Raw genomic sequence first — 27,903 nt, forward strand, 5'->3', positions numbered from 1 at the left:
TTAGCCATTATAAAATACATGAAGGCTTTCACATCTATTATTTAAAAAAGTATATTGGTAATACGCTTGTCAGTTTTGATTGACACCATCCATCCTCACACAAAAAAAAGCATTTAACAGTCCGGTGTTGTTCGAGACGTTTATATTTATTATTCTGTTTTCAATTAAAATGTTGCACATACCATATTCTGACCATAACTCCCAATACTGACATGTTTAAATTTTTAACTAAAATAGGCCTACAATTAGCCCGTTTTTAAAAGCCTATACGTAGACGGCCTAGAAAGAAAAGTGGTTTGTAATTTGAAAAAAGAGAAGTCTATACAAATTATCAATAGTATTTGATAGCCTTTAAATACTAGATGAGGGTATAAAAGAAACCGCTGTCTCAGGAGAATGGACAACTCCATTGTATTTACAAAACAGAACCATGTATTGAATGAAAAACACTAGAAAGTCATAACTGACCACAAAGCTCATTTACAGAATGCTCTCTACTGATGAACTCAAACATCTGGATGAAAAGCAGGAGAGGTTGTGCATTGGTCAGATAACAGTCATCCCATATCACTCCAGCGCCTTGTCTTTCCATTGTCAACAGTGTACGTTCACAGTATAGCCCTCTTGATTAGTGACTGTCTCATTTCATCTGACAACAAATAACCAAACAAAAAAAACATTTAATGGTATGCTTTGAGATGTTAACATGCCTTAATTTAATTCCACCCCCAATCCGACCTCTCCTTGCCAACACAACAGGGCTTTGTAAGTAACCCCCCCAAGTGACTGAAGTTCAGACAGAAGAACAGCCTTTGTACAAACAGGCAAAGGATACTTTCCTCAGTCAGTTAAGACTTTGAAATGCAGTCAAACACTGTGGAATCACTTCAGTGAAACACACACACAAAAAAAAGATGCGTAGCTTTACAACACTAACATGAGCAGCGACAGCCATTTGCTTTACAACGGAACCCCCTACTGACGGCTGTATTCACCTATTACTAGACGTGTTGAAAATGCAGTGTATATAAAACAAGGGAGAATTTTCCATAGTGGGGCCAGGAGTATTTCTGAGCAAGAGTACAGGAAAAACTCCTTTATCCAGAATACATGACTAAACTATTGCATCTCTAAAGAGATGAGACAAGGTGTCATATGTTGTAGATTATAGTGACATTTGGAATCAGACATTACAGAAGATGGCAAAACCAGCTATTCTAGTAGGAAGTATTGTCACACATGTATCCAAGTTTCTAGCTAACAACGCAATCATTATATCTTTCAACTTAAAATACATTTCAATAATATTCCTGTACAACCGACCTACTTTCCAAAATCTTGACATCTGATATTTAACACAACATTACTTCATGAACCACAAAATAAAATAGTTTAGTCATGTTCTTCGTCTTTTGACTGTATTGGTGCGTAGTGTTGGGAGGGGCAGATTATATATCAAGATCATTAAAAGTGGCCTACATTTGGGGCTACATGCACAGGTTTGGACATAAGTGGTTTTACTGGTTTAGTTCTTTTTAGCACCTGTACAACCATGTGAGTCTTGTTCACTGCCTGGTGCTTGGCACATAAATATTAATGAAGGGTACTTTGAAGAGAGTTGAGCAAAAAGGTTAACAACTAGTAGTAAGTAGTGTCATTAGAACTATATGCACTAATTCAATCACGTAACTGTAGTCGAAGTAGTCTGACCATCACAATTGCCTAATGCACGGAGTCATTCACACATTAGTGTTTATCTGAAGACAAAGGTCCTCTTAGCCATTTCAACCCTCTGGATCATTTGACTTCTGCTACTCTACTCATAAAACGCTAATTCATTTAATTTGGCAGACCTTGACGTAAGGACATACGTCAGGTCATCTAAGAACATTGTTTTTTTACACAAGCAAGATCTCACCCCAGCCATGAAATCCAATTCACTCTGTACTGTAGATGTCTGGTGTATAGCCAGATGAATGACAGAGATTGACATTAAGGTCTGAAAAGGCACCCATTGTGCAAGTCAGGAGTATTTTCTGGTTTGCACAAATATTATGATCAAAATGTAAAGTAGCCTTTTTCACCTACACACGTGAGGAACCAGAAAGACCAGACTACTGGAATTCTTTGCATTGGGGTTGTCATCAATGGGGCAACCACAGAGCAGTCAACTTGCACGACTACTCAGGTCACTTGCCCCAGGCAACCCTTGATCACATATGGATTCTAATTTGACATTGGTTTTCACCCAGATGAATTAGATGAGCATTACTATTTTCCTATCTAGTTAGAGTTAATCATATAAAGTCAATATATTTTTTAAAGAGCTCAATACCATCTGGTCTGGAGTAGGCAAGAGCAATACAGATGGGGACTGAACTTTTGCAGTTGGTTATTAGCAATGTGGTCTGTGTAGTTGAAATGAGGGGACATTACAGCTACACATACAGTATAGCCATGGAGATTGTATCAGGAGGACTACTGAAGTCTAACAGCCAATCATCTCTATACCTACTACTCAGCCAAACACCAAAAATAACAAACATGAGGATTTGTTATTACATAGACAAACTCTGAAAATGCCAATTGTGAGCGAAACAAAAAATAGTTGGTGGAATTGTGGGGGTTGGTAGGAGCGAGGAGCAAATACTCAAATATCTTCATTGGGACCGAATAGTAGGCCCATTAGTTCAGTTTTCCCCATCCCTCACTCCTTCCTTCCTTTGGTGCGTGCTGGGTCACAAGGGGTGACTAGAGTCTTTCAGGAGAACTCTGACTTGCTCAGGGCAATGGCCAGCTCCAGATCCTCTTGTTCCTGTTGTGCCTGTCTGGCCAAGCGCACCTTCTCCTCCCGCTCACTCTCCCTCGTCGCCCACTCAATCATGTCCTCCTCGGTAGGGTACTGCTGCTTCACACCACATGGAAACACACAAAAACACACGCATAGACACAGCACAGCCCCATCAGAACACCTCAGAGATCCAGAAAATACATACTACTACCCCCCCAAAGACATCCACTGAATTTAACATCCCCCATATTGGTCACAAATTTCCCCAAGACACAGCATGTATGTAATTCTCTGTATTAAAAACAGCCATGTCTCTCCGAAGCAACAGCATACTGATCGCCTTGGTTATGGTAATCTGTTCCATTCTATAGATTACAATATAGCTTTTTGTTTGCTCCAATAGCAAACAGTTGCAATTTCTCACAATGTTTAAAATCAAAATAAAAAATGTATTACCCCCCACCCCAGAGTCATGTGACAGAATGTACAAGTCTGTTTCAAACAGCAACAGACATCATGCACATAAGACAGTGCGATGGCAAAACCTGGTTAGTGTTTAGTGAGTACATACGGAATATAATAAGAAGCATGCGTGTCTCTGCAGTGTCCCATCTATATCAATGTGAATGCAAATTAATACAGTATTGTACTGCAATATGCTGACTATTGGCTCAGATTGCAACATGCATATTTCTTAGTCCTAAAGTGCATGTGAATGATACCAAAAGGAGAGATGTGGTAGATCGACAAAGAGAAAACAGAAGTTCTATATAGAGTTCTGCACATTGGCAAGGAGGTCACAAAGGTTAACAGTCAAGACCTGGGAGACATTATACTGTTTTTACAAGATTATTACTTCCCTATAGATAATGAGCATGTGAGTCTTGTTCACTGCCTGGTGCTTGGCACATAAATATTAATAAAGGGTACTTTGAAGAGAGTTGAGCAAAAAGGTTAACAACTAGTAGTAAGTAGTGTCATTAGACTTATATGCACAAATTCAATCACGTAACTGTAGTCGAAGTAGTCTGACCACAATTGCCTAATGCACACAGTCATTCACACATTAGTGTTAATCTGAAGACATAGGTCCTTTTTGCCCTTTCAACCCTCTGGACCATTTGACTTCTGCTACTCTACTCATAAAATGGCTACTCAATTTAACAAACATCCATACATGCTTATAAAGAGGCTAGTAAAACTAGGTTAGTGAATTCAGAGCAAACCGATTGTTATTTTTTTAGAGCTCAATTAATTGAATCCAGGATTTGATTACACCAGAATTGACGCATCATATTAGAACATAAAAAGGACCCAATGTTACGGACGTCACGCTGCTTTCTTAGCTAGTACCCCCCCCTCCCCGGTTCATAAACTGGCTCCAACTCGGGACCTCTGCTTTGCCAACACATGTGACTGCTCTCCTTGACAATGTTCCAACGGGTTGAGCCACCCAAAAAAGGTACCAATTGGATGGCTCAATCCACAACATTTTGAGTTAGCTGTGGAGCGCGCTTATGGTACGTTCTTAACTCCATTACACAAACAGCAGCAATCTGTGGGAAATCACCCTGGTGAATATGGATACACATGGAGCCCAGAGATGGAACCCTTCAGACCTTTTATTGAGCTTATTCGACTGAGGAACAGAAGAGTAAAAACTCAAGAGCAGAAGTATCCTCCACAGTGCAGTCAGTACTAATGGGTGGTATTAGTGGTAATAGCAGGACAAATGGTAGGATGCAGGATGAGGAATGATTCCAGTCAGAGTGAGAGGGTGATGAGGAGCTGTGGAGCGTCATTGGGAACCAGCCAATCAGACACAAGGACACAGTGTGTGCAGGGCGCAGGAGGTCATGCAGGGTGGAGGCAGTCAGAGGGAGGAGGAGAAGGAGCACGAGCAAGCCTTTCATCCTTTCTGGGGTTGTGCTAAATAAATAAAATCACAGGAGTCAAAGCAAGCAGCCTTTCCATCCACAGCCAACCAGGGGCTCATGAGTGATATGCAGAATACGTGTGTGCTTTTAGTCCAGTTAGTGGTGACTAATGTCACTCAGTGAAGATGATTGATTTTAAATATATTAGAATGTTTATTAATATACACAGTGGACAAAATATTAGGAATACTGAGTTGCACCCCCCTTTGCCCTCAGAACAGCCTCAATTTGTTGGGGCATGGACTCTACAAGGTGTCGAAAGCATTCCACAGGGATGCTTGCCCATGTTGATTCCAATGCTTCCCACAGTTATGTCAAGTTGGCTGGATGTCCTTTGGGTAGTGGACCATTCTTGATACACACAGGAAACTGTTGAGCATGAAAACCAGCAGCGTTGCAATTCTTGACACACTCAAACCGGTGCGCCTGGCACCTACTACCATACTCCGTTCAAAGGCACTACAACATTTTGTCTAGTCCATGTCTCAAGATTTAAAAATCCCTCATTAATCTGTCTCTTCCCCTTCATCTACACTAATTGAAGTGGATTTAACAAGATCCATTGATAAGGGATCATAGCTTTCACCTTTCAGCTTTCACATGGTCAGTCTACGTCATGGAAATAGCAGGTTTTCCTAATGTTTTGTACACTCAGTGTATATCTATATCTACACTATTAAATGAGTAAAGATAGGCAGTGCAAGTTAATCAAGGGAACATCTTAAATTATTACAAGGCTAAACTCCAGTTCAACTTAGAAATAAACAGAAATGTAACTACAGATATAAATAAAACTTTACATAAAGAAACATAACATTGCTAATAAAATAACTATGGATTACAAAAGGCAGAAGGAATATATAGAAAAATTAACAAAATTATAGAGATGACCTCTTTAGCAAAACAAAGGAATGCATTTCAAATAATCAAAAGTCTATATACACACGCAGAGTTCCTTGAGGCCTTAACATGCTCCTCAGATAGTTAAGGTTGAGAGTCTGGCTATGGATGGAGGAGATGCTGAGAGTGCTGTTTGCTGGATGTGCCTTGTGAGCGAGGAAACAGAGGAGGGCGACCTAGTCGCTGTCAGGAAGGTGAGAGGGGGCAGGGGAGGTGCTCACTTTGTCAAAGCTGGCAAATCGGTCAAGGTCCCGTGCGGGCTGGCGGGGTGAGGATGGGGCGAAGGGGTCCTGGGCAGTGTCCTTGGCAGGTTGGGAGAAAGGGGGATCTCCTGAGCCCTGGGGCAGAAATGGTCCCCGTCTGTGGAAAGACTCCGACGACTCTGATCTGGAGATGGAGGATCTCTTACCTGCATTCACACACACCTCAGTAAGGAATGAGGCGCCCAGGGAAGAACTCCTAACAAGTGTAACAAGGACTATAAAAACACACTAGGTACTAAATATCCATGTTTTAAATACAAATGCCATTCTGCTACTCGTAACTGGCAGTAGACAACAAACACCATGAAGGAAAATAAGCTTTCCAGAGTTAGGAGCAGCAGGAGAACTGACCTGGGGGTGGAGGGGGAGGTCTGGTGGGCGTTCCCGTCTTGGGGGGCAAAGCTGGCGGAACATCTGGGCTGCTGGGCTGGCTGTCCTCCTTAAACAGGTTCTTGTTGTTGGACGGGTTCGATGAGGCGAAGGGGTCACAACTGTTCGACTGGCAAACAACCAGAGGTCCAGAAGAGCATGACTGACTACTCTCTTATGTTTACATCAACACCACCAACACCTTCCTCCTTGACAGCATGAATAATTGAGGGGGATGTGTTAACAGGCAGTCCTCTCCAGACATGCTCACACCCACAGATATCAAACTACTCCTTATCTAAAAAAAGGACACGGAGGTTAAACGGAAGTCCCTGTTAATAGCTAATGCTCCCTAGTCCTCCTCACGATGATGATACACAACAGGGACAACTAGAGAACCCAATCAGGATTTTACCTTGGCCAGTGCGCTGAAGTCTGCAAATCCAAGTCCAAATGACTCATTGCCAAAGACGGCAGCAAATGGATCTGAAGGACACACACAGTGTAGATATTACTCAGCACACACAGTTTAGCCAAACAGGGTGCTACCATCTGCCCTACCACCCACTGCCCAGAGGGAAGCTCCATCCCTGGAGTCTTACCTGGGTCAGAGCCAGTATTTACTGCAGTGCCTCCAGGTGCAAAAGGGTCATTAGTTGCTGCAGTGAGATCCTTCTGGGAGAAAAACACATACAATGTCAGTTTTATGACTCAAATCCTAAAATAAAAAAACAGTGCCAACCTAGCTAGAATAATTAAGGACAGGAGTAAGTGCAGTCAATCTTCATAACCATGCACAGACAGTCTTTCTTGGAGCATAATTAACACAAAGTGTTGGTGCAGGGGGAGGGATTGGGGTAAACTGGGTAGCTGCCTGAGTGAGTGTTCCTAAGGCATATGGACAGTTCAGCACTGTGGCACCCATAGAATTAGGAATGAGAATACTATGTTAATTTAATAGGCTCTCTATGGTGGCACCACTCACGGTGGGGAGCTCAGAGCCTGGCTGGGAGCAGCTGAAGGGATCTGGGCCTGCTGTGCCCTGCGAGCCAAACGGATCTGGCTCTGCCAGGGAGTCGATTTTGGATCCAAACTGAACCGCATCCACATTGTTGACCTTGGCACTGAATGGGTCCCTGGCTGCCTTGTTTTGGGGTTTGGAGCTGAAGGGGTCCATTCCGGCAGCATTGTTGAGCGGAGCGGCAAACAGATTGGGCTCTGCTAGGCTGGCACTGCCACTGAAGGGGTCGGCGAGGGTGAAGGAGTCAGCAGAAGGGAAGGGGGCAGCCAAAGACTGCTTGAAGAAGGAGTCAGCAGCAAAGGGGTCTGTGCCCTTAAACGGGTCTCCACCAAACGGATCTGTTGATGAAGAACAGCTATGTTATAGGTTAACATTCAAAATATAGGCTAATATGAAAATATCTGATATGGTGATAATACGATTTGGTGAGTTAATAAGACTCACTCACAGGAAACATCTGCCTTTCCAAACGGATCATCTTTAAATGGATCATCTGCACAGAGAGACGGAAGGAAATACAATAATCAGTTGGGATTTCATTAAATACATTCAACTTCGAAATGGCTCCTGTTAATTGTACCATTTGTGAGGTGGGAGGGGGAACTCACGGTCAATGAAGGGGTCTGACTGGAAGAAGTCCATGCCAGGGAGCGGAGGGGGGCTGGTCGTTGGGGACATGGTAGGCTGGGCAGGGAGTGGAGGGGGAGTGGTCTGTGGTGGCAGGGCAGGCGGGGTAGCCTGCGGAGGCTCAGTTGACTCTGGTCTCCCCTCTGGCTCTGGGGATTCCACCTGCTGAGAAGATACAGGTTATCAGTACAGTGGTCAGGCATGAGCCCAGGGAAGAATCCAATGGCTAAAGATGATGTGACCATATTGTTCATTGGGAGTGCTAGCTTAAAACGACTCCTCTTCCTGTTTTTCTACCTCAACTTCAGAAGTAGGACTTCTCTGCTCCTGGAGAGTGAAAGCAACAGGACTAATGTGCTCCTAAGGAAAGAGAAGGGAAAACACATTTCAGACACCATGATGGCATGACAGAATACAGACTTATGAACAAAATTGTAAATGACATATTTCAGAGTATGATATATTGCCTTCACAGGTTTGTCCTGTAGTACTGGCCAGGTAGTGGAAGACAGGCTGTTATAGAGGTCTTCGAAGGCATCAGACTTAGGCACCGGTTCCTCTGGGGTCTTAGACCTGTCCTCCTTCACTACTTCTATCTGTTCTTCTCTCGGTTCAGCTGGACCCATCTGTGGCTGGATGGCTGGAGGCTCCACTCTCAGCTCCTCTGCCTGGTCCTCCTGATGCTGCTCATCCGCTGAACCATTCACCAGCACTGGATCCTCCTCTAGGGCCTTCTTCCAGCTGAGCTGGGATGTGACTGTCCTCTCTTCCAACTGTAGATCACTCAGCTTTTGCTCCACCTGCCCCCAGTGCAGACAGAGGTAAAGGGCAGAGGGATAGAAGGGCGAGAGAGAGCAATCCATTAACTCACCCTTTACCTGATATTCTCTTGTATATTTTCCTATGTCAGGAATAGACATTAGTGAAATCTGAATTTACACCAATCACTATAAAATCGTTGATTTTGCTCTGTCTCACCACCATTAAATCTTTTCACCATGCCACCACTGTGGTAGTAATGATGGTGAGTCTGAGTAGACTCACCTGAGAAACCTGAGAGAAGGAGTCTCGGACAGACTCCTGCAAGGGGGTGAGCTGCTCCCGCGCTGCCTGCACCTTCTCCTCCAAATGCTGAGTCTCCTCCTGCAGCCGCAGCAGCTCCTCTCTGGCCTGCACCAGCTGCTCCTCGTACTCCTCTATCCTCTGCTCCTGCTCCGCGTGCTCCACCTCTAGTGATGAGATCTACACACACACACACACACACACACACACAATGAGAAAAACAAGAAGAGTTAAAACAAAATAGAGGACAAGCGGACCAACAAATACACTTGCTATTAACTGGTTCCTCTCTGAAGGTGTTCCAGGTGCTGTGTGAGGTTATGGTTGGTTGATAGGTCATGTAGTCTCACCAGCTGGTTCTCATGGCTGCACTGCTGGCGGATGTGACCAAGCTGCTCCTCCAGAGTGGTCTTCTGCTGGTCCAGCTCTTCCAGAGCATCCTGGACCTCCTGGCGCTGAGACTGCAGCCGCTGCAGCACCCCGCTCTCCTTCTGCACCTCATTCTGCAACTCCTGAGGGGGAGTCATAACAGAGTCACATAAAAGCCAGAGAAAGAGAAAAATAAGTGACAGAGGAGCAGAGGAGGATAGGAATAGAGACTAACTGAGCAGTCTGCAGAGAGGATGTGTCAGAGTCTAACCATTATGAATGCCAGCCTTGACGAGGTGCTCCAACCAAATCAATGCGAGTTTACCCAAAGTGGCATCACACTTTGACTTAGTGTTAATGCCTACATGAGGTTTCTTGGGGAAGTGAATGTAGAAGGGTGTGGTTGGTGGTATAAAACTAATCAGCCGCTCCTCAGCCCAGGCTCAGAAGGATGAAAGTCTTTGTCCGTTTCCTCTAGGGAGCTTCTGCACTCTAAGCTATGTCTGTTTAAAGTAGCCAGGGAGTCGCAGCCCAAAATAGAAGCCATTTATCAAACCAACGTCAGCTCAGCGGCAAAGCACTCCTGCCCACATCTCCTAATCATTTTGAAGGGACTGCTACACGTGCCAAGGATTCATGGCTAGCCTACTAACATGCAAATAGTTTATTGATCCCTCATTGTTCAGAATAATTAATTAGTCAGAAAGTACAATATGACTTAATAAACATGTATAGTAGAGAGAATAATCCATGATCACTGAGGAAATAATTTTTTGGCCTTACATTTTACTGTACAATCCAATCTTAGTTACTCATACAGCTCTCATACAGCTGAAAAACCAGCTAGTTTCCCCCATCATGAATATATGGATGCTGGCTAATTGGCAGTGACTGGTTATTGCGGAGCAGAACCCTGGGGTGAGAAAACAGTGCTGTCTGTCTAATGGCAGCCTTTCACACCACTGGCTCACACCTACAGTACCAAAGAAAAAGCAGTCTTTCACAAATACACAGCAAACAATTAATCTTGAATGGAAGTTAATATAGCCTACAGAGTTCTACGTTTGATCACTTGGGATGAAAGTGTGGTAATGTACACCTTTTTCTAGGTGTTTAAAAATGGTAATGAAGTCAGGACCAGAGAGGAGATAATTAAACCTGACATTCATACATCCAGTAAGATCAAATAGAGACAAGGTGATAGTCACACACAGGCTTATGGTTTACAGGTGATACACCTCTGCTATGGCACTGGCTTATTCAAGAACACTTTTCCTAAAAATGCATTTGTTTGCATAAAATAAGATTGGCAACCCCCAATGACAGAATGAAAGTATAATAACATACTTCCTCTAAATAGGTTATATCAATAAATCAATTCATATCCTTGATAATAACATGGAGGTAATTGTAAAAAAACAAATATATATGTCATTTTTTAAATATCGCGAGCTAGGTTTCCAGCCAATTGGCGGCAGATTTTCATGTAATTATTCTCAAATCCACAGAAAATATGCAAATTCTCTCAGCAGTGGCCGTGTTTCCCACAAACGGACTCGCTGTGGATATAAATCAGTGCGTGATGACATAGTGCACACTTTTCTCCTACATTTTTAACGTACCCAATAAAAAGTTAAATAGCAAATGTGTCGACTCTGGTTTTAGCACATGCCAACATCTCGCAGATACAGTGCCTTGCGAAAGTATTCGGCCCCCTTGAACTTTGCGACCTTTTGCCACATTTCAGGCTCCAAACATAAAGATATAAAACTGTATTTTTTTGTGAAGAATCAACAACAAGTGGGACACAATCATGAAGTGGAACAACATTTATTGGATATTTCAAACTTTTTTAACAAATCAAAAACTGAAAAATTATTCAGCCCCTTTACTTTTAGTGCAGGAAACGCTCTCCAGAAGTTCAGTGAGGATTGCTGAATGATCCAATGTTGACCTAAATGACTAATGATGATAAATACAATCCACCTGTGTGTAATCAAGTCTCCGTATAAATGCACCTGCACTGTGATAGTCTCAGAGGTCCGTTAAAAGCGCAGAGAGCATCATGAAGAACAAGGAACACACCAGGCAGGTCCGAGATACTGTTGTGAAGAAGTTTAAAGCCGGATTTGGATACAAAAAGATTTCCCAAGCTTTAAACATCCCAAGGAGCACTGTGCAAGCGATAATATTGAAATGGAAGGAGTATCAGACCACTGCAAATATACCAAGACCTGGCCGTCCCTCTAAACTTTCAGCTCATACAAGGAGAAGACTGATCAGAGATGCAGCCAAGAGGCCCATGATCACTCTGGATGAACTGCAGAGATCTACAGCTGAGGTGGGACACTCTGTCCATAGGACAACAATCAGTCGTATATTGCAGAAATCTGGCCTTTATGGAAGAGTGGCAAGAAGAAAGCCATTTCTTAAAGATAAGATATCCATAAAAAGTGTCGTTTAAAGTTTGCCACAAGCCACCTGGGAGACACACCAAACATGTGGAAGAAGGTGCTCTGGTCAGATGAAACCAAAATTGAACTTTTTGGCAACAATGCAAAACGTACTGTTTGGCGTAAAAGCAACACCCTGAACACACCATCCCCACTGTCAAACATGGTGGTGGCAGCATCATGGTTTGGGCCTGTTTTTCTTCAGCGGGGACAGGGAAGATGGTTAAAATTGATGGGAAGATGGATGGAGCCAAATACAAGACCATTCTGGAAGAAAACCTGATGGAGTCTGCAAAAGACCTGAGACTGGGACAGAGATTTGTCTTCCAACAAGACAATGATCCAAAACATAAAGCAACATCTACAATGGAATGGTTCAAAAATAAACATATCCAGGTGTTAGAATGGCCAAGTCAAAGTCCAGACCTGAATCCAATCGAGAATCTGTGAAAAGAACTGAAAACTGCTGTTCACAAATGCTCTCCATCCAACCTCACTGAGCTCGAGCTGTTTTGCAAGGAGGAATGGGAAAAAATTTCAGTCTCTCGATGTGCAAAACTGATAGAGACATACCCCAAGCGACTTACAGCTGTAATCGCAGCAAAAGGTGGCGCTACAAAGTATTAACTTAGGGGGCTGAATAATTTTGCACACCCAATTTTTCAGTTTTTGATTTGTTAAAAAAGTTTGAAATATCCAATAAATGTCGTTCCACTTCATGATTGTGTCCCACTTGTTGTTGATTCTTCACAAAAAAATACAGTTTTATATCTTTATGTTTGAAGCCTGAAATGTGGCAAAAGGTCGCAAAGTTCAAGGGGGCCGAATACTTTCGCAAGGCACTGTACAGTGCGGGTTGGCTAGTCTAAATGAGATTATGGTTGAGAGCGAGAATATTTTTTACTTGTCCAACGGCAGTAAAGCGTCAATCATGTCACCAGAATTAGACACTCAATAGTTATTGTGAAGGTGCATCAAGATCGTACACTTTCACCACCCTGTGCAGTTCATCATAAATTATTTAATCTGTATCCTAATAAACTACATAGTTTCCTGAGTCGTGACTCCAAGTTCACTTCGATATGATGGTTATCAATATTTGCGCATTAAGGCGGTTAAAACCTCTTTGGGATAGGGGGCCGAATTTTTACGTCCGGATGAAAAGCGGGCCCAAAGTAAACTGCCTGCTACTCAGGCCTAGAAGCTAGGGTATACATATTATTCATAAATATGTATAGAAAACACTCCGAAGTTCCTAAAACTGTTTGAATAATGTCTGTGAGTATAACAGAACTGATTTGGCAGGTGAAAACCACCAGAGCACAATCCATCCAGAGAATAAATGTTGAGGTCAATGTGTTTTCCAATAGTTCTATGGGAAGCCCTTTTTAATAGGAATCTGGTTGCAGTTCCTATGGCTTCCACTAGATGTCAACAGTCTTTAGACATTGGTTGATGTTTTTCTTTTGAGAAATGAAGTCCCATTCTTTCCATGTGTCACTCAGATGGATTCAAGTGTTTGTGCGCGTGACCTGGAACGCGCTTCACATTGTTTTTATCCGGTATTAGAAACAGTTAATTCAGTCTTAAATTTTATCAAATATTTACGTTTTAGGGTACCTAAGGTTGGATTAGGAACGTCGTTTGAAATGTTTGCAGGTAACTTATTAGATACTTTGTAGGCATGTTGGGCGAGTTGAAACCGGTGTATTTCTGAATCAAACGCACCAAATAAATGGACATTTTTGGGACAAAAATGACATTATCGAACAAAAAGGACCATTTGTGATGTTTGTGGGACATTTTGGAGTGCCAACAGAAGAAGATCTTCTGCCTGGTTGAAATCTGATTTTCATGTGTTTGTATGAGAGGTGCTGTCCTCAGATAATCGCATGGTCTGCTTTCGCCGTAAAGCATTTTTGAAATCTGACACAGCGGCTGGATTAACAAGAAGTTAAGCATTATTTTGATGTACAACACTTGTATGTTTTATGCATTGTTTTAATGAGTATTTCTGGATTTGAATTTGGGTGCTGCAATTTCGCTGGATATTGTCAAATCAATCCCGTTAACAGGATTACAGTGGGAGAGGGGTATAAGGGATCCCTAAGATTAAACAACAAAACGGGATCCCACTGTCTAGCGTATTTAGTTGTGTCATCATTTGGAACGTTTTACATCAGGCCCATTTTTTTTATCCAACATGTACTTTACCGAAGTATAAAATGTTGGATGGAAATCTGGTTACTGAAGCAGGAACTAAAGCAGGAACTATACATCAGTTCAGTTTGTGCCATCAATCTCAACATCAATACGCTGCACTATACAGTGTACAAAACAATAAGAACACCTTCCTGGACTCCCGGGTGCCACCAGAGACTCTGGGTTCGCGCCCAGGCTCTGTCGTAACCGGCCACGACCGGGAGGTCCGTGGGGCGACGCACAATTGGCATAGCGTCGTCCGGGTTAGGGAGGGCTATCCTTGTCTCATCGCGCACCAGCGACTCCTGTGGTGGGCCGGGCGCAGTGCACGCTAACCAAGGTTGCCAGGTGCATGGTGTTTCCTCCGACACATTGGTGCGGCTGGCTTCCGGGTTGGATGCGCGCTGTGTTAAGAAGCAGTGCGGCTTGGTTGGGTATCGGAGGACGCATGACTTTCAACCTTCGTCTCTCCCGAGCCCGTAAGGGAGTTGTAGCGATGAGACAAGATAGTAGCTACTAACAATTGGATACCAAGAAAAACAAAATTAAATTTTTAAAAACACAAAAAGAAAAACACCTTCCTAATATTTTGCAATCAAAACAGCCTCAATTAGGCAGAAGCAGGCACGTAAACATTCATTCAAACAGCACTTTTGTGCGTTTTGCAAGCAGTTCTTCGTTGTGTGTCAAGCATTGCACTGTTTATGACTTCAAGCCTATCAACTCCCGAGATGAGGCTGGTGTAACCGAAGTGGCTAGCTAGTTAGCGCGCGCTAATAGCGTTTCAAACGTCACTCGCTCTGAGCCTTGGGGTGGTTGTTTACCTTGCTCTGCATGGGTAACGGTGCTTCGAGGGTGGCTTTTGTCGTTGTGTTCCTGGTTCGAGCGAGGAGAGGAACGGAAGCTATACTGTTACACTGACAATACTAATGTGCCTATAAGAACATCCAATAGTCAAAGGTTAATGAAATACAAATGGCATAGAGGGAAATAGTCCTATAATTCCTATAACTCCAACCTAAATCTTCTTACCTGGGAATATTGAAGGAACCACCAGCTTTCATACGTTCTCATGTTCTGAGCAAGGAACTAAAATGTTTGTTTTCTTACATTGCACATTTTGCACTTCTAATTTCTTCTCAAACACTTTGTTTTTGCATTATTTAAACCAAATTGAACATGTTTCATTATTTATTTGAGGCTAAATTGATTTTATTGATGTATTATATTAAGTTAGAATAAGTGTTCATTCAGTATTGTTGTAATTGTCATTATTACAAATACTTTTTTTTTTTTTTTAAACGGCCGATTAATCGGCATCGGCTTTTTTGGCCCTCCAATAATCGGTATCGGTGTTGAAAAATCATAATCGGTCGACCTTCAATCTCAATTGCCTCAAGGTTTTACAAGCCATTCTTTAACCCGTCTCCTTCCCGTTCATCTATAATGACTGAAGTGGATTTAACAAGTGACATCAATAAGGGATCATAGCGTTCACCTGAATTCACCTGGTCATTCGGTCATAGAAAGAGCAGGTGTTCCTAATGTTTTGTACACTGTGTAGACGTGTGCATCATAGAACTACTGGGGACGGCTCTGACTCATACTCAGAAGCACAGACAGAGGGGATTATGTTCTCTTCTGCTCAGCCACAGCCTAATAGAACCAAGCAGACTACCGCTAACACATTCAACAAGAGCAGCTAAAACAGTAGAATGTTACAGCATTGTAACATCTTACAACAACAAAAAACAAATTCAGACAATACAGTCATCAACTGCATGAAAATAAACAATCTAAGGGTAGTGAGAGAGCTGAGGGGCATGCAGGCAGCAAGTTTACTGTACCTGGACTTCACTGGTCCTTTCTCTGACGCGCTCCTCCTTTTCATTAATGTCCTGTTCTACAGAGCTCTTCTCCCTGTAAGACCAGCACAGAAGACATGAGTTTTTAATCACCGTGGAGACCGAGGGCACCCCCAGCCAGGCTACCACCCCACCACCAGATGACAGCTCCTCTCCCTGCACCACCATCCTGATCCTCTGTAGCAGACCACACTGACCGACCAATGCCTGCAGCAACAGCCTTGAGCGAGAGAGGGTATTGTGTGTGTTCTGGCAGAAGGGAGAGCAGGAGGAGGAGAGAGGGGCAGGGCTGTGTGTAGATGGCTGCCTGGAGGAAGTCTCAGTGATTCAGCAGAGAGGGAGGGATGAATGTCTTTCCTTTCCTTGTCAGTTCATCCTCCCACCTACCCCTCCCATCCCTACATGGTCAGATGACAAGGTAAAAAGGAAGGAGCAGAGGATGTGATGAGGGGGCGGCAGGGTAGCCTAGTGGTTAGAGCATTGGACTAGTAACCAAAAGGTTGCAAGTTCAAATCCCCGAGCTGACATGGTACAAATCTGTCGTTCTGCCCTTGAACAGGCAGTTAACCCACTTCCTAGGCCGTCATTGAAAATAAGAATTTGCTCTTAACCTCTCTGCGCACCGAACCCGTTAGTGGGATTAAATTTGACAATATACGGTGATCGCTACATAAATAGTCATATTATTAACATGGGTCGAAAGCCTAGAATCTTGCTAATCCAACTGCGTTGTCAGATTTAAAAAAGGATTTATGATGCGATTATCTGAGAACAAAGCACCATAAAAAAACTATTATTTCAACCAGCATAGGCGTAACATCACAAATTGCAATAAAATAAATGGTTACCCTTTGACGATATTCCTCGGTTTGCAATCCAAATGCTCATTGTTACACAATGAATGGTCTTTTGTTTGATAAAATCAATTTTTATAGCCTAACACAAAACATTTTGTGAACTGCTTGTGTCGTGAATTCCGTCTCATTCAATTTGACGACACATTCGATCTAAATACACACACTAAACGTGACTTTTCCAGTCATGTTTGGTTTCATTGTAATTAACTGGTTTGTTTGTAACACAACCACACGTGAAGGGTCATTTCGCGGGACGTATTGACTGAAAGAAAGCGATTTGAAGACAACAAGTAATGACATCATTGTGCACCAATGATATGACCGCTGTTTAGTTGATTGACTGTATTTTAACCCAATGATCGTCTTGAAATCTAGCTGGGTAGATAGCTAATGACCTGAGCTAAACTGCAATATGTAATGGTTATGTGTTGGAAGACCAACCCATGTAGTAATCTCCGACGTAAAGAAGGTCATTCGCCATTGAAGATTCATACCGGAAGGAGCCATGCATGTTACGCACAGCATTGTTTTGGGAAAGCGCATCTTCAGCTGTTTATATATCAATCAGTATGGCGACTAAGTCAGAGAAACCTAAATCTAAGTCTAGATATACAGATGTACACACAATTTTAGAAGAAATCGGGAAAGTGAGAAAGAGATTGTTGGAGGACGATTCATTTAGCGATTCCCAAATGGAGGAATATTTTTTGAACGGAGAGGACATCGTTTTGGACTGGTAAGTTCTTCTCATGCTAATGCCGTTGTTTGAAATTAATAATATAAAATATGTAATTAAAAAAAATAAAAATAGTAGCAATATATAAAAATGTAATGAAATGTGTAAAGTACACATTGGCTATACATTGTGGGTGGGGGTATGTTTGTGTGTGTATATATATATATATATATATACACACACATATTGTGGATTAGAGGGAGCATGGCCGAGATGCGTGTGTCTGCCGCTCCACCCCACCCCACCCCCACATGATATAGCCTATTGGAGCCTGTTGAGGGGAGGACAGGCCCACAACAATGGCCAAAGTGAAATGGAGACAGTAGATACAGCTGGTCTGTAGTAATATAATAGAGACAGTAGATCTAGCAGGTCTATAATAATATATTCAACCTTATGTTCCCTGTACTCTATATACAGTGGGACAAAAAAAGTACTTAGTCAGCCACCAATTGTGCAAGTTCTCCCACTTAAAAAGATGAGAGGCCTGTAATTTTCATCATAGGTATACTTCAACTATGACAGACAAAATGAGAACAAAAATTCCATCATTCCGAAACTTTGCACAAGTACTGTTGCCCTCTTATGTTTTTTCACTGAAATTGTCCCCATCATCCTATCTGACTGTTTGTTTTGTCTTGTTCATTTTAAAGATGATACAACAATAAACATGAAAATACAATGAAAAAAACATAAGTTTTATCTAAACCAGATCTATTGTGTTATATTCTCCTACATTCAATTCACATTTACACAAACTTCAGAGTGTTTTCTTTCAAATGAAACCAATAATATGCATATCCTTGGTTCTGTGCCTGAGCTACAGGCAGTTAGATCAAATCAAATTTTATTTGTCACATACACATGGTTAGCAGATGTTAATGCGAGTGTAGCGAAATGCTTGTGCTTCTAGTTCCGACAATGCAGTAATAACCAACAAGTAATCTAACAATTCCAAAACTACTGTCTTATACACACAAGTGTAGGGGGATAAAGAATATGTACATAAAGATATATGAATGAGTGATGGTACAGAGCGGCATAGGCAAGATACAGTAGATGGTATCGAGTACAGTATATACATATGAGATGAGTATGTAAACAAAGTGGCATAGTTAAAGTGGCTAGTGAGACATGTATTACATAAAGATGCAGTAGATGATATAGAGTACAGTATATACGTATACATATGAGATGAATAATGTAGGGTATGTAAACATTATATTAGGTAGCATTGTTTAAAGTGGCTAGTGATATATTTTACATAATTTCCCATTATTAAAGTGGCTGGAGTTGAGTCAGTGTTTTGGCAGCAGCCACTCAATGTTAGTGGTGGCTGTTTAACAGTCTGATGGCCTTGAGATAGAAGCTGTTTTTCAGTCTCTCGGTCCCAGCTTTGATGCACCTGTACTGACCTCGCCTTCTGGATGATAGCGGGGTGAACAGGCAGTGGCTCGGGTGGTTGTTGTCCTTGATGATCTTTATGGCCTTCCTGTAACATCGGGTGGTGTAGGTGTCCTGGAGGGCAGGTAGTTTGCCCCCGGTGATGCGTTGTTCAGACCTCACTACCCTCTGGAGAGCCTTACGGTTGTGGGCGGAGCTGTTGCCGTACCAGGCGGTGATACAGCCCGCCAGGATGCTCTCGATTGTGCATCTGTAGAAGTTTTGTGAGTGCTTTTGGTGACGAGACAAATTTCTTCAGCCTCCTGAGTTTGAAGAGGCGCTGCTGCGCCTTCTTCACGATGCTGTCTGTGTGGGTGGACCAATTCAGTTTGTCTGTGGTGTGTATGCCGAGGAACTTAAAACTTGCTACCCTCTCCACTACTGTTCCATCGATGTGGATAGGGGGGTGTTCCCTCTGCTGTTTCCTGAAGTTCACAATCATCTCCTTAGTTTTGTTGACGTTGAGTGTGAGGTTATTTTCCTGACACCACACTCCGAGGGCCCTCACCTCCTCCCTGTAGGCCGTCATGTCATTGTTGGTAATCAAGCCTACCACTGTTGTGTCGTCCGCAAACTTGATGATTGAGTTGGAGGCGTGCGTGGCCACGCAGTTGTGGGTGAACAGGAGAGAGCTCAGAACGCACACTTGTGGGGCCCCAGTGTTGAGGATCAGCGGGGTGGAGATTTTGCCTACCCTCACCACCTGGGGGCGGCCCGTCAGGAAGACCAGTACCCAGTTGCACAGGGCGGGGTCGAGACCCAGGGTCTCGAGCTTGATGACAAGCTTGGAGGGTACTATGGTGTTAAATGCCGAGCTGTAGTCGATGAACAGATGGGTTAGGGCAGTGTGCAGTGTGGTTGAGATTGCATCGTCTGTAGACCTATTTGGGCAGTAAGCAAATTGGAGTGTGTCTAGGGTGTCAGGTAGTGTGGAGGTGATATGGTCCTTGACTAGTCTCTCAAAGCACTTCATGATGACGGAAGTGAGTGCTACGGGGTGGTAGTCGTTTAGCTCAGTTACCTTAGATTTCTTGGGAATAGGAACAATGGTGGCCCTTTTGAGGCATGTGGGAACAGCAGACTGGGATAGGGATTGATTGAATATGTCCTTAAACACACCAGCCAGCTGGTCTGCGCATGCTCTGAGGGCGTGGCTGGGGATGCCGTCTGGGCCTGCAGCCCTGCGAGGGTTAACACGTTTAAATGTTTTACTCACCTCGGCTGCAGTGAAGGAGAGGCCGCATGTTTTGGTATATTTGGGTATGTGTTCAGGCGGAAATTGAAAAAAGTAGGGGGGGGGGTAGCTGTAAGAGGTTAACTGACTTGCCTAGTTAAATAAATATTTTAAAAATATTTTTAAAATGTGCGAAAATATGCAGAATAGGCAGGGCCTCTTCGGTTATCTGCTCTACCTACCAAGTCCAAATCCTTAAATCTACTGACAATAACAAAACCATTCATTTAGCAAGGTAGAAAACTAAAATGCCAAAAGGCATATGCAACAGAATATAGATATTACTACAGTTTATATTAATCAAATCAATAATAGAAATGTTTTGCTCAACATGAAGACTGCTGAAACAAAAGGGCAGCCAGATACAAACAGCCCCACATGTCGAGAGAGAGTGTAGAGCCAGTGGAGAGAATCTGAATTGAGGAAGGCGACGTACGAGTCAGGAGTACTAACTTAACTGACTGTATATTGCAATGCCCTGGCTGGCAATCATCCAGAAACAACATGTGTAGACAACATCCCATGCACCTCTTCCAATGTCAGCCAAAAATAAGAAAATGCTGGTTTCAGACAATCATTCTAAATCTATGACACCCTCACCCAGTAATGCTCTCAGACTCAGCTAAAAAAACACAGCTTCATCCAATGCCCCTCCATAGGGTTGAGTCCACCGCATGAATACCTTTCCTCGAGGACAGCAGCACCGTTGAGGACACTCACAGCAATCTTGAAAACATGAATCATCTTTGCAGTTTATGGTCCACTATGCTAAAATCCAAATTTTCCTCATCTTTCCTAAAATTGAAACTTACAGCTGATATTCATAAACTGATGCAGACTACTACTATCCTCAATAATTGTTTACCAGAAAAGGGAAGTAACAACTACAAAATATAAAGAGATCCACTTTAAGAGACCCCCCCCCCCCTTCAGCAGGTGTTTCTCCCTCATCACACATACACACACAAAAAGTGAGACAGAGGCTGTCAGCAGGAGAAGTTACAAGCTCCAACAAACTCCTGTCAAAACAAAGCTGGAGCTAACACATCCCTCGAACACTACTGCTTGCCACTCACTTTTGTAGATCTACAATCTCATTGCTGAGCGAGTCCAATTCCTTGATGGCAGAAAAGTCTGCTGCCAGATTTGCTGCATTGCTCTGGTGGGGAGAGATCATTGAGAGCAGAAAACAATGTTTACATTCACATCAGTGTAGCTTTACTGACCAGACATAACACTACAACATATACACAATGTCTAAACATTAACTCAATGGAATGGCAAACATGATGTGGAATAATATGAGCCTCCAGCTAAAGTGGCAACTACTCAATCTCACTAGATAAATCAAACCCATTTTGCTAAAGAAATCACAAAATGACCCATACAAGATAAACTGAATGGGGGACAACACCGAAAGCACATCTACATGCAAACAAATGGTAGAGGGCACTAAAATGACTAACAGTTGAACTAGGAGGAAAGCCAAGGAAATATTATGAGGTAGGTACATGGGCGGGTGACACTGCCAGGGGCTAACCGGAGACACCGTGAAGCCAACACTCAGGAGAGTCCCCAGTTAGAGGGAGATCCCACCTTGTGTACAATGCATGAGTCATGAGGAAGAATGTAAAGAGACAGCATACACAGACAGGGTCAGAGACACAGCAGCAAGCTAGAACACAAAAACCCACACCACAGGAGAAGGGAAGGAAAGGTTTAGTAAAACATCAGGAAATAGACGTTACCAAATCCGCATCACAATTAACTAGCCTATTCATCAAAATAGTCCGACATTCTTCATAGAGAAATACACTGGATAAAAATAAGATATTCATATTATTGGCTGTCTAAGACTGGGTTGCAACGTGCAGGACAATAGAGAGGAGTCTTACCTGCTTGGCTGCAAAGCTTAGTCTGTCTGAGGGAGGGATCATTTCAGGACAGAGGTTCTGGGGTGGGTCCACACCCTTGGTCAGTTTTTGGTTAATTAGATGCAGCGCTAGTGCAAACTGTTCCCTGGTAAGCTTCCCTATGTCCCCAATGTCACAGAGCTCCCTGTGGAACACAGATGACCACATTACACAATAGAAAGATCAATTTACCCCTCCAGGAATGGGCATAATATTGTCAAACTATATGCAGGTCACAGACCCATATTAAGCCTAGTTCTGCTCAATAGAAAATCTTAATTGAAATAGCTTTTTAGTCCAAGAATTTACTCTAGGTCCAGAAACCAGCCCTATATGACCAATGTCCAGATTGAATTAGTAAATGCAAGTGCAGGCACCGCATATTATCTAAGTCGCCTGAATTATACTAAACATGTCCTGATATGTCTTACCAGATGCGTGCTAGTGTGGCGGAGGGCAAGCCAGTCTTTAGGAAGATATCTCGGACTTCAGGCCCAGACACCAGACCATCCATGTCAAGATCGGTCTTTGCAAAAACCTCATCATATTTGGCTTTGTCTGGAGGAGATACAGCCCACTGAAAAGAGACAGAGGGGACAGGATTGTTAGAGATGGGGGTAGGATTGTTAGAGATGGGGGTAAGTCTTTCAGCCTCACTTTCATACTAGGATGAATAGGATACTCACTGTGACTGGGGTCGCTGCTGGTTTGGAGGGCAGGGTTTTGGACCCGGAATGGGAGGAGCGTCTCTCTTTGATGGAGGGGGGCGAGGGTAAAAGGGGCATCACAGGGGGTACAGAGACAGGGAGCTTTTTCCTCTTGGAGGGTGGCACAAGGGTAGCAGGCAGAGACATGGGTATGGGCTCCCCCTCCAGAGCTCTGTAGACCAGGTACATGACCTAATGAAGGAGAACATATACGCATAAATATACGATTTACATACATAAATCTGCCTTTCATGTCTGTTTCAATGTAAGATCAGGGAAGTCCAATGTTGACAAACTACTTATTCTATTTCGAGAAGCACAACCCCACACTAAATCTAACAAAATAGTCCACATTTCATCTTTGAACATACTGAATGTTTATATTACACTTTAATGATTCATCATTTCTTACCACAGCAAACTCATCTCGGTCGAGCATACCATCTCTGTCTAGGTCACTCAGTTCCCATACCTGCAACATTATTTATGGGGGAGTTCACTACACCCAGCAATATGTTAACAAAATTAATCAAATCAGTCAAATAGACCAGTCGTAAAATAGACCATGCAAGTCAAGTTTGGAAAAGCAACAGAAATGTTTAACACAAGACCACCCCCCAGTGGGCACACATGCATTTACTCTGTGGTGGTCACCAAAATTCATTCATTCGGAGCCCTGAAGATACTGTATGTTAGGCTTACCCTTCCCAGTACATCCACTGGAAGTTTGGAATTGAGCAACACTGGTTTGACCTTCTCCCCAGAGAGCATTCCACCAACGGGGGAGAGGCTTTCGAATATGGCATCAAATTTCAGCTTCTCTTCCGTCTGAAAAGTCACACAGGGACATGGTACAGGTGTGTGATTCAAGCATAATTTCCACTTTAGTTAAAAGTAATTGATTGATTTTGCAAGGTTCGGAACCCCCCTGAAATGGCTTTGAAAAACTGATTTGAATAAGAGGTAAATGTTTAAAAAAGAAATGTGTCATCCACATGTGGTTTGTTTCTACTTTCATTATTAGAGACCAGGACAAAATTACAAGATGACATTTTTTAAGAAATATTGATAGGTTTCCCCTCACCTTGACCACCCATGGGCTGTCAATGGACACTCCCCCAGGTAGAAGTGGACTGCTTGGGTCATGCTGAGACAAAAAAAAATACAAAAAAAATAAAGTTAGCATCATTAACAAAGGTGCTGTTTTTTTGCAGTAGTAAAGCTCACATGCCATTAAATCAAATGTCTGTTTCTTGAATAGAGGGTTTCAGTGATGATTGTACTCACAAACTTTGGGGGAGGAACTGCCAAATGGAGACTCTTGAGTGCCACCTCCAGTCCATTTTGAGCACAGGCCACCAACCGGAGAGCAATGAAGAATTGCTGATGGGTGCAGAGACAAGAAGTGTATTCTGGTTGTCTTACTACAAGGAATCTTTGAATACGTCCAACACGACATTGTAAATCTACTAAGTAACAGCTGGTCTACCTGATCGTTAAGGCACCCCTTGCGTTCTGAATCTGCCAAATCCCAGATCTAAGAAGACATTTTAAATCACATCAGTCATATAGGAATTCCCGTAAACAACCATACTGGGTAAGTTCCATAGCTTGGTGTCTGGACAACAGCTGTGTCATCTAGTATCTTACCTTGCCCAGGACGAGGTCTGCCAGGCCTGATCTCTTCAGGAACAAGGCTGCATCAGCAGCTGCCACCCGTCCACTACCAGACGGGTCAACCTACACCACAGACAAAACAAGTCAACACGAGAAAGAAGAATTAGCCAGTAAAAGCACCAGATCTCTAGCTAATTTGTGCTGACTTTGCAATACAACATTTTATTGAGTATTTAAAAACAGGTATGCTTAAGTATAGGCTAATAGTTTGATGGGAGTCCTTAATACATCACATTTTCCCATTGCAGTGTCTAGCAATTTCACTTAGTCCTCTTTGAGCCTCCGCAATGACAGGGTTAGCAAAGAGTTATCATTAATTCATAAAGAAGCCTCATCTCGCACAGAATAGATCACAGAGTGGAGAAAAGCCTGGAGACATGTTCAGTGCAGTTCTGCAGTTGCTGGCTAATGCGACAGAGCATTTCCCATTCTATCTGGTGCTCTCTCATCTGAACAGCCCTCATCCAAATGAGAGATTCTCTGTTACTCAGCTTATAAACCAAGGTACTACTGCTTTAGTACATCCTGGTAATTCGCCCATGGACTCACAAAAAGACATCTTACCTGTCGATAGTATTTGTCATAGAGAGGATTTCCACTTGAGAGCTGTGGAGATAGACATAAAATGCTCCTGAGACACATTTTATAATCATAAAAAGGGCCAGACAACACCCTTCAAGCAAGCCAATCATAAGATTACATGTCAATCAATAATTTGTCCAACATCAACCAAGATGCAAAGCAGCATAGGACTTCTGAGTAGAAAAATATAATCCATTAAATAAAGCTATGCCTACATATCAACGTGCAAGCACTAGATAGTTAAATAACCAGAACACCGCCTAGAACACAGTACACTCACAGTAGACCCATTAGCCGAGATCCACAAGTGGTTGTTTGACTTCTGGCCAAGCCTGTATTACATTGCCCTGGCAGCTGCCAAAAAGCAAGGCTAATAAATTACAAATAGGAATAGGCCTCTATCTACAGGATATCAATGTTTCCTCTGAGCATTATGCATCATGTTCATCTTAATAGTTAATCAGTGTGTCTCAAGTTCCTCTACCAAGACAGGGTTTCAATTACATTTAGGCCAATACATTCATAGGCTGGCAATGTGTACTTCAGTACTGTGTGTGTGCAGCGCTTGAAATCAAGTGGTTAGGAAAGTGGAATGCCTAGTCCAAGCAACAGGCTAAACTAAGTTATTATCCAGGTAGGCTCACGGAGATAAAATCTACTTTTCAAGAGACCTAGTCCAACCAAGACAGCAGCAGCAGGGGAACAATGTTTCCAGACGTAACAACTTAGACGTCGACATCATAAACAAATTATAGACGTAAACACATACATTACATACAAACATCATAGATAATCAATCATACCACCGCATCAAATCCTACTGATAATCACAGTCCTCAGCAACATGAGTCAACCAACCTTTTGAACTCCTCCAAAGAAACGAATAGCCTGCACTACCATATTTTACACAATGAATAAGACAAATAGAGTCTAGCCTAAGTATGAAATCAGATCAGGAGAAGACCGTCATCTGCCAATGATCATATGAAATAGACGAGCACTATCCCACCCTGTTTAAAGTTAACATACAAATGGCACCTCTCAAGTAATGTAATAAAGGAATGGGTATTTTCTGATTTCTGAAGAAGAAAACCATGATGGACTTCCTGACATTCATTTCCTGTGGCTCCTTATGGTGCATTCACAATGGGAGTGTTTGACCAGTAAGAGCTTTCTCTGTGAACAGACTAAATATTGGATGTGCTCTTCTCCTTTGCACTTTTACAAAAATATTCATATTCAAAGAACAGCTAACTAATAAATGTAACATTTTATCAACTGCAACCTTACAGTACTATAGACGAGTCAGACGATTCCAAAAGGCTATACAAAACATATAGATCTAGCTTACTCGTTGAAAAGCGTTTGACATTGCATGTTACTTCAATAATACATTCATAATCTGATCATTATTCACTATAACTTTCCCAGACCCCCACACCATTTTCTATTGGAAACAATTGTGTGCCTGGCACTGTTGGCTACCTAAACACAGAGTCTTTGTGTGACTAATTGCATAGCAGTGAATACTCTTCACAAAACTGCAGATGATACTAGATATACTGTGCTGTTTGCAGTATTTTCTTGTCCAATCCTTATTCCCCCCCGCACAGCACAGCCCTGCTGCCAATAAATTGCACCAACCCCAGTCTTTTGCCTTGGTATAGCTCAGCCTAGGTAAAGAACATGTCACTCCATTGAAGAATGGTAATATCCCATAACATAAGACAAACATATAAATCAGTACATACTAACTTCGCTAGCTAGTTAATGACATATAGCTAACGCAATCATTATGCAGTCAAAATATGTAGTAGCTATGAGATTAACAAAATCACCATAGTCAGGATGTCAGCTAAACTAACTAGCTAGTTTAGCCAGTAGAATACTGCTGGCAAATAATGTCCACTATCAACTTAAATTAATCAGAAAACCAATGCTAATATCAATGTGATTAATAAAACAGCGGTCGTCTGCAACATAGTTGGCCATTGGCAGTGTCATATGGGACAACATGCGGCTACTTCCTCTTCTCTCTGACTAGCTGACGATAGCAAGCTACCTAGTGAACGTTAGTTTGTATTGGCAGTTTAATAAATGATTAAAACTGTCATATCGGACAGCTGACTAGATATCCTCTACCTAATACGTTACAAACGTTTACAAAGGGAGGAAAGTGGATTGAAGCTAGTTAACGTTACCGTGCTAGCTTTGCTATGCGGCTCACAGCATGAATGCAAACTGGTAGTTAGCTAGCTAACATTACGCTTCCAAATAAATGTTGACAGTCGAACAAAAAGGAACTTTAGAGCTCCTTTATTTCAATATGCAAAGTTAGCTATGTAATGTAGTGACCAGTGAATACAATCAAAACAAACAAAACTACGCAAAAGTTCTAGCTAGCTACTGTAGCTATCCGCCCATTCCACAATTGACACAACAGGCAGCTAATGTTAGCCTAACTAGCAACGCCCTTACGCAGTCGCTTAAGGCGTTAAAGGCAGAAACTTTACCCAGTCATATGGGTTGAGGAAAACTTCAAAAGAGTTCAAGACCGCGAGACACAGCAGTTCAAAACCACTTAGTCCTTAAATCCATTTGCCCAATAAGTACAAGGCACCTACATACTAATCACCATTCGTTTTGAAATAAAATACTTACCTGAGTCAGGGAAAGACTGGCAGCCATAATGTTTCTGTTCCCACTACTTCATTCTGCGTAACGATAGATTAGAGGCAGCTTTAAAAACGAGGCACTGGAATTTGTGTACTGGAATGGGGTCATTCAATCAGCGACGTCAGATGGCGCTGCCCCCGCGACTGTCTGCAGCAGTGCGCTGGTGTAAATGTCAACGAGTTTAATGCCAGTGTAATAATGGTTGTTTGCAACGCTGCA

The 27,903-nt window shown here is 42.6% G+C and overlaps 1 protein-coding gene across 6 annotated transcripts; it reads right to left on the reverse strand.

Annotated features, from left to right (window-relative positions):
• Positions 1-125: 125 nt before the first annotated feature.
• On the reverse strand, positions 126-27,794 carry eps15 (epidermal growth factor receptor pathway substrate 15). 6 transcript variants are annotated; one of them, XM_035782151.2, is made up of 25 exons: positions 27,670-27,794; positions 24,991-25,032; positions 24,400-24,489; positions 24,239-24,286; positions 24,037-24,132; positions 23,834-23,896; positions 23,452-23,577; positions 23,162-23,221; positions 22,729-22,941; positions 22,474-22,619; positions 22,025-22,187; positions 21,206-21,288; positions 15,842-15,914; positions 9,321-9,482; positions 8,953-9,150; positions 8,376-8,708; positions 8,206-8,268; positions 7,890-8,073; positions 7,730-7,774; positions 7,246-7,619; positions 6,863-6,932; positions 6,676-6,746; positions 6,243-6,390; positions 5,850-6,037; positions 126-2,908 (listed from the first exon to the last, which is right to left on the reverse strand). In XM_035782151.2, exons 1-25 carry the CDS (start codon positions 27,694-27,696, stop codon positions 2,762-2,764), a joined length of 3,213 nt encoding a protein of 1,070 aa, XP_035638044.1. In that variant the 5' UTR covers positions 27,697-27,794; the 3' UTR covers positions 126-2,761. The 6 variants fall into 6 exon arrangements, with proteins under 6 accessions (XP_035638044.1, XP_035638034.1, XP_035638026.1 ...); XM_035782141.2 differs by having other exon boundaries at positions 126-2,905; positions 6,863-6,935; XM_035782133.2 differs by having other exon boundaries at positions 6,863-6,935.
• Between the last annotated feature and the right edge of the window lie 109 nt (positions 27,795-27,903).

This window comes from Oncorhynchus keta, chromosome 1, assembly GCF_023373465.1.
Source record: "Oncorhynchus keta strain PuntledgeMale-10-30-2019 chromosome 1, Oket_V2, whole genome shotgun sequence".
Lineage (NCBI taxonomy): Eukaryota > Metazoa > Chordata > Actinopteri > Salmoniformes > Salmonidae > Oncorhynchus > Oncorhynchus keta.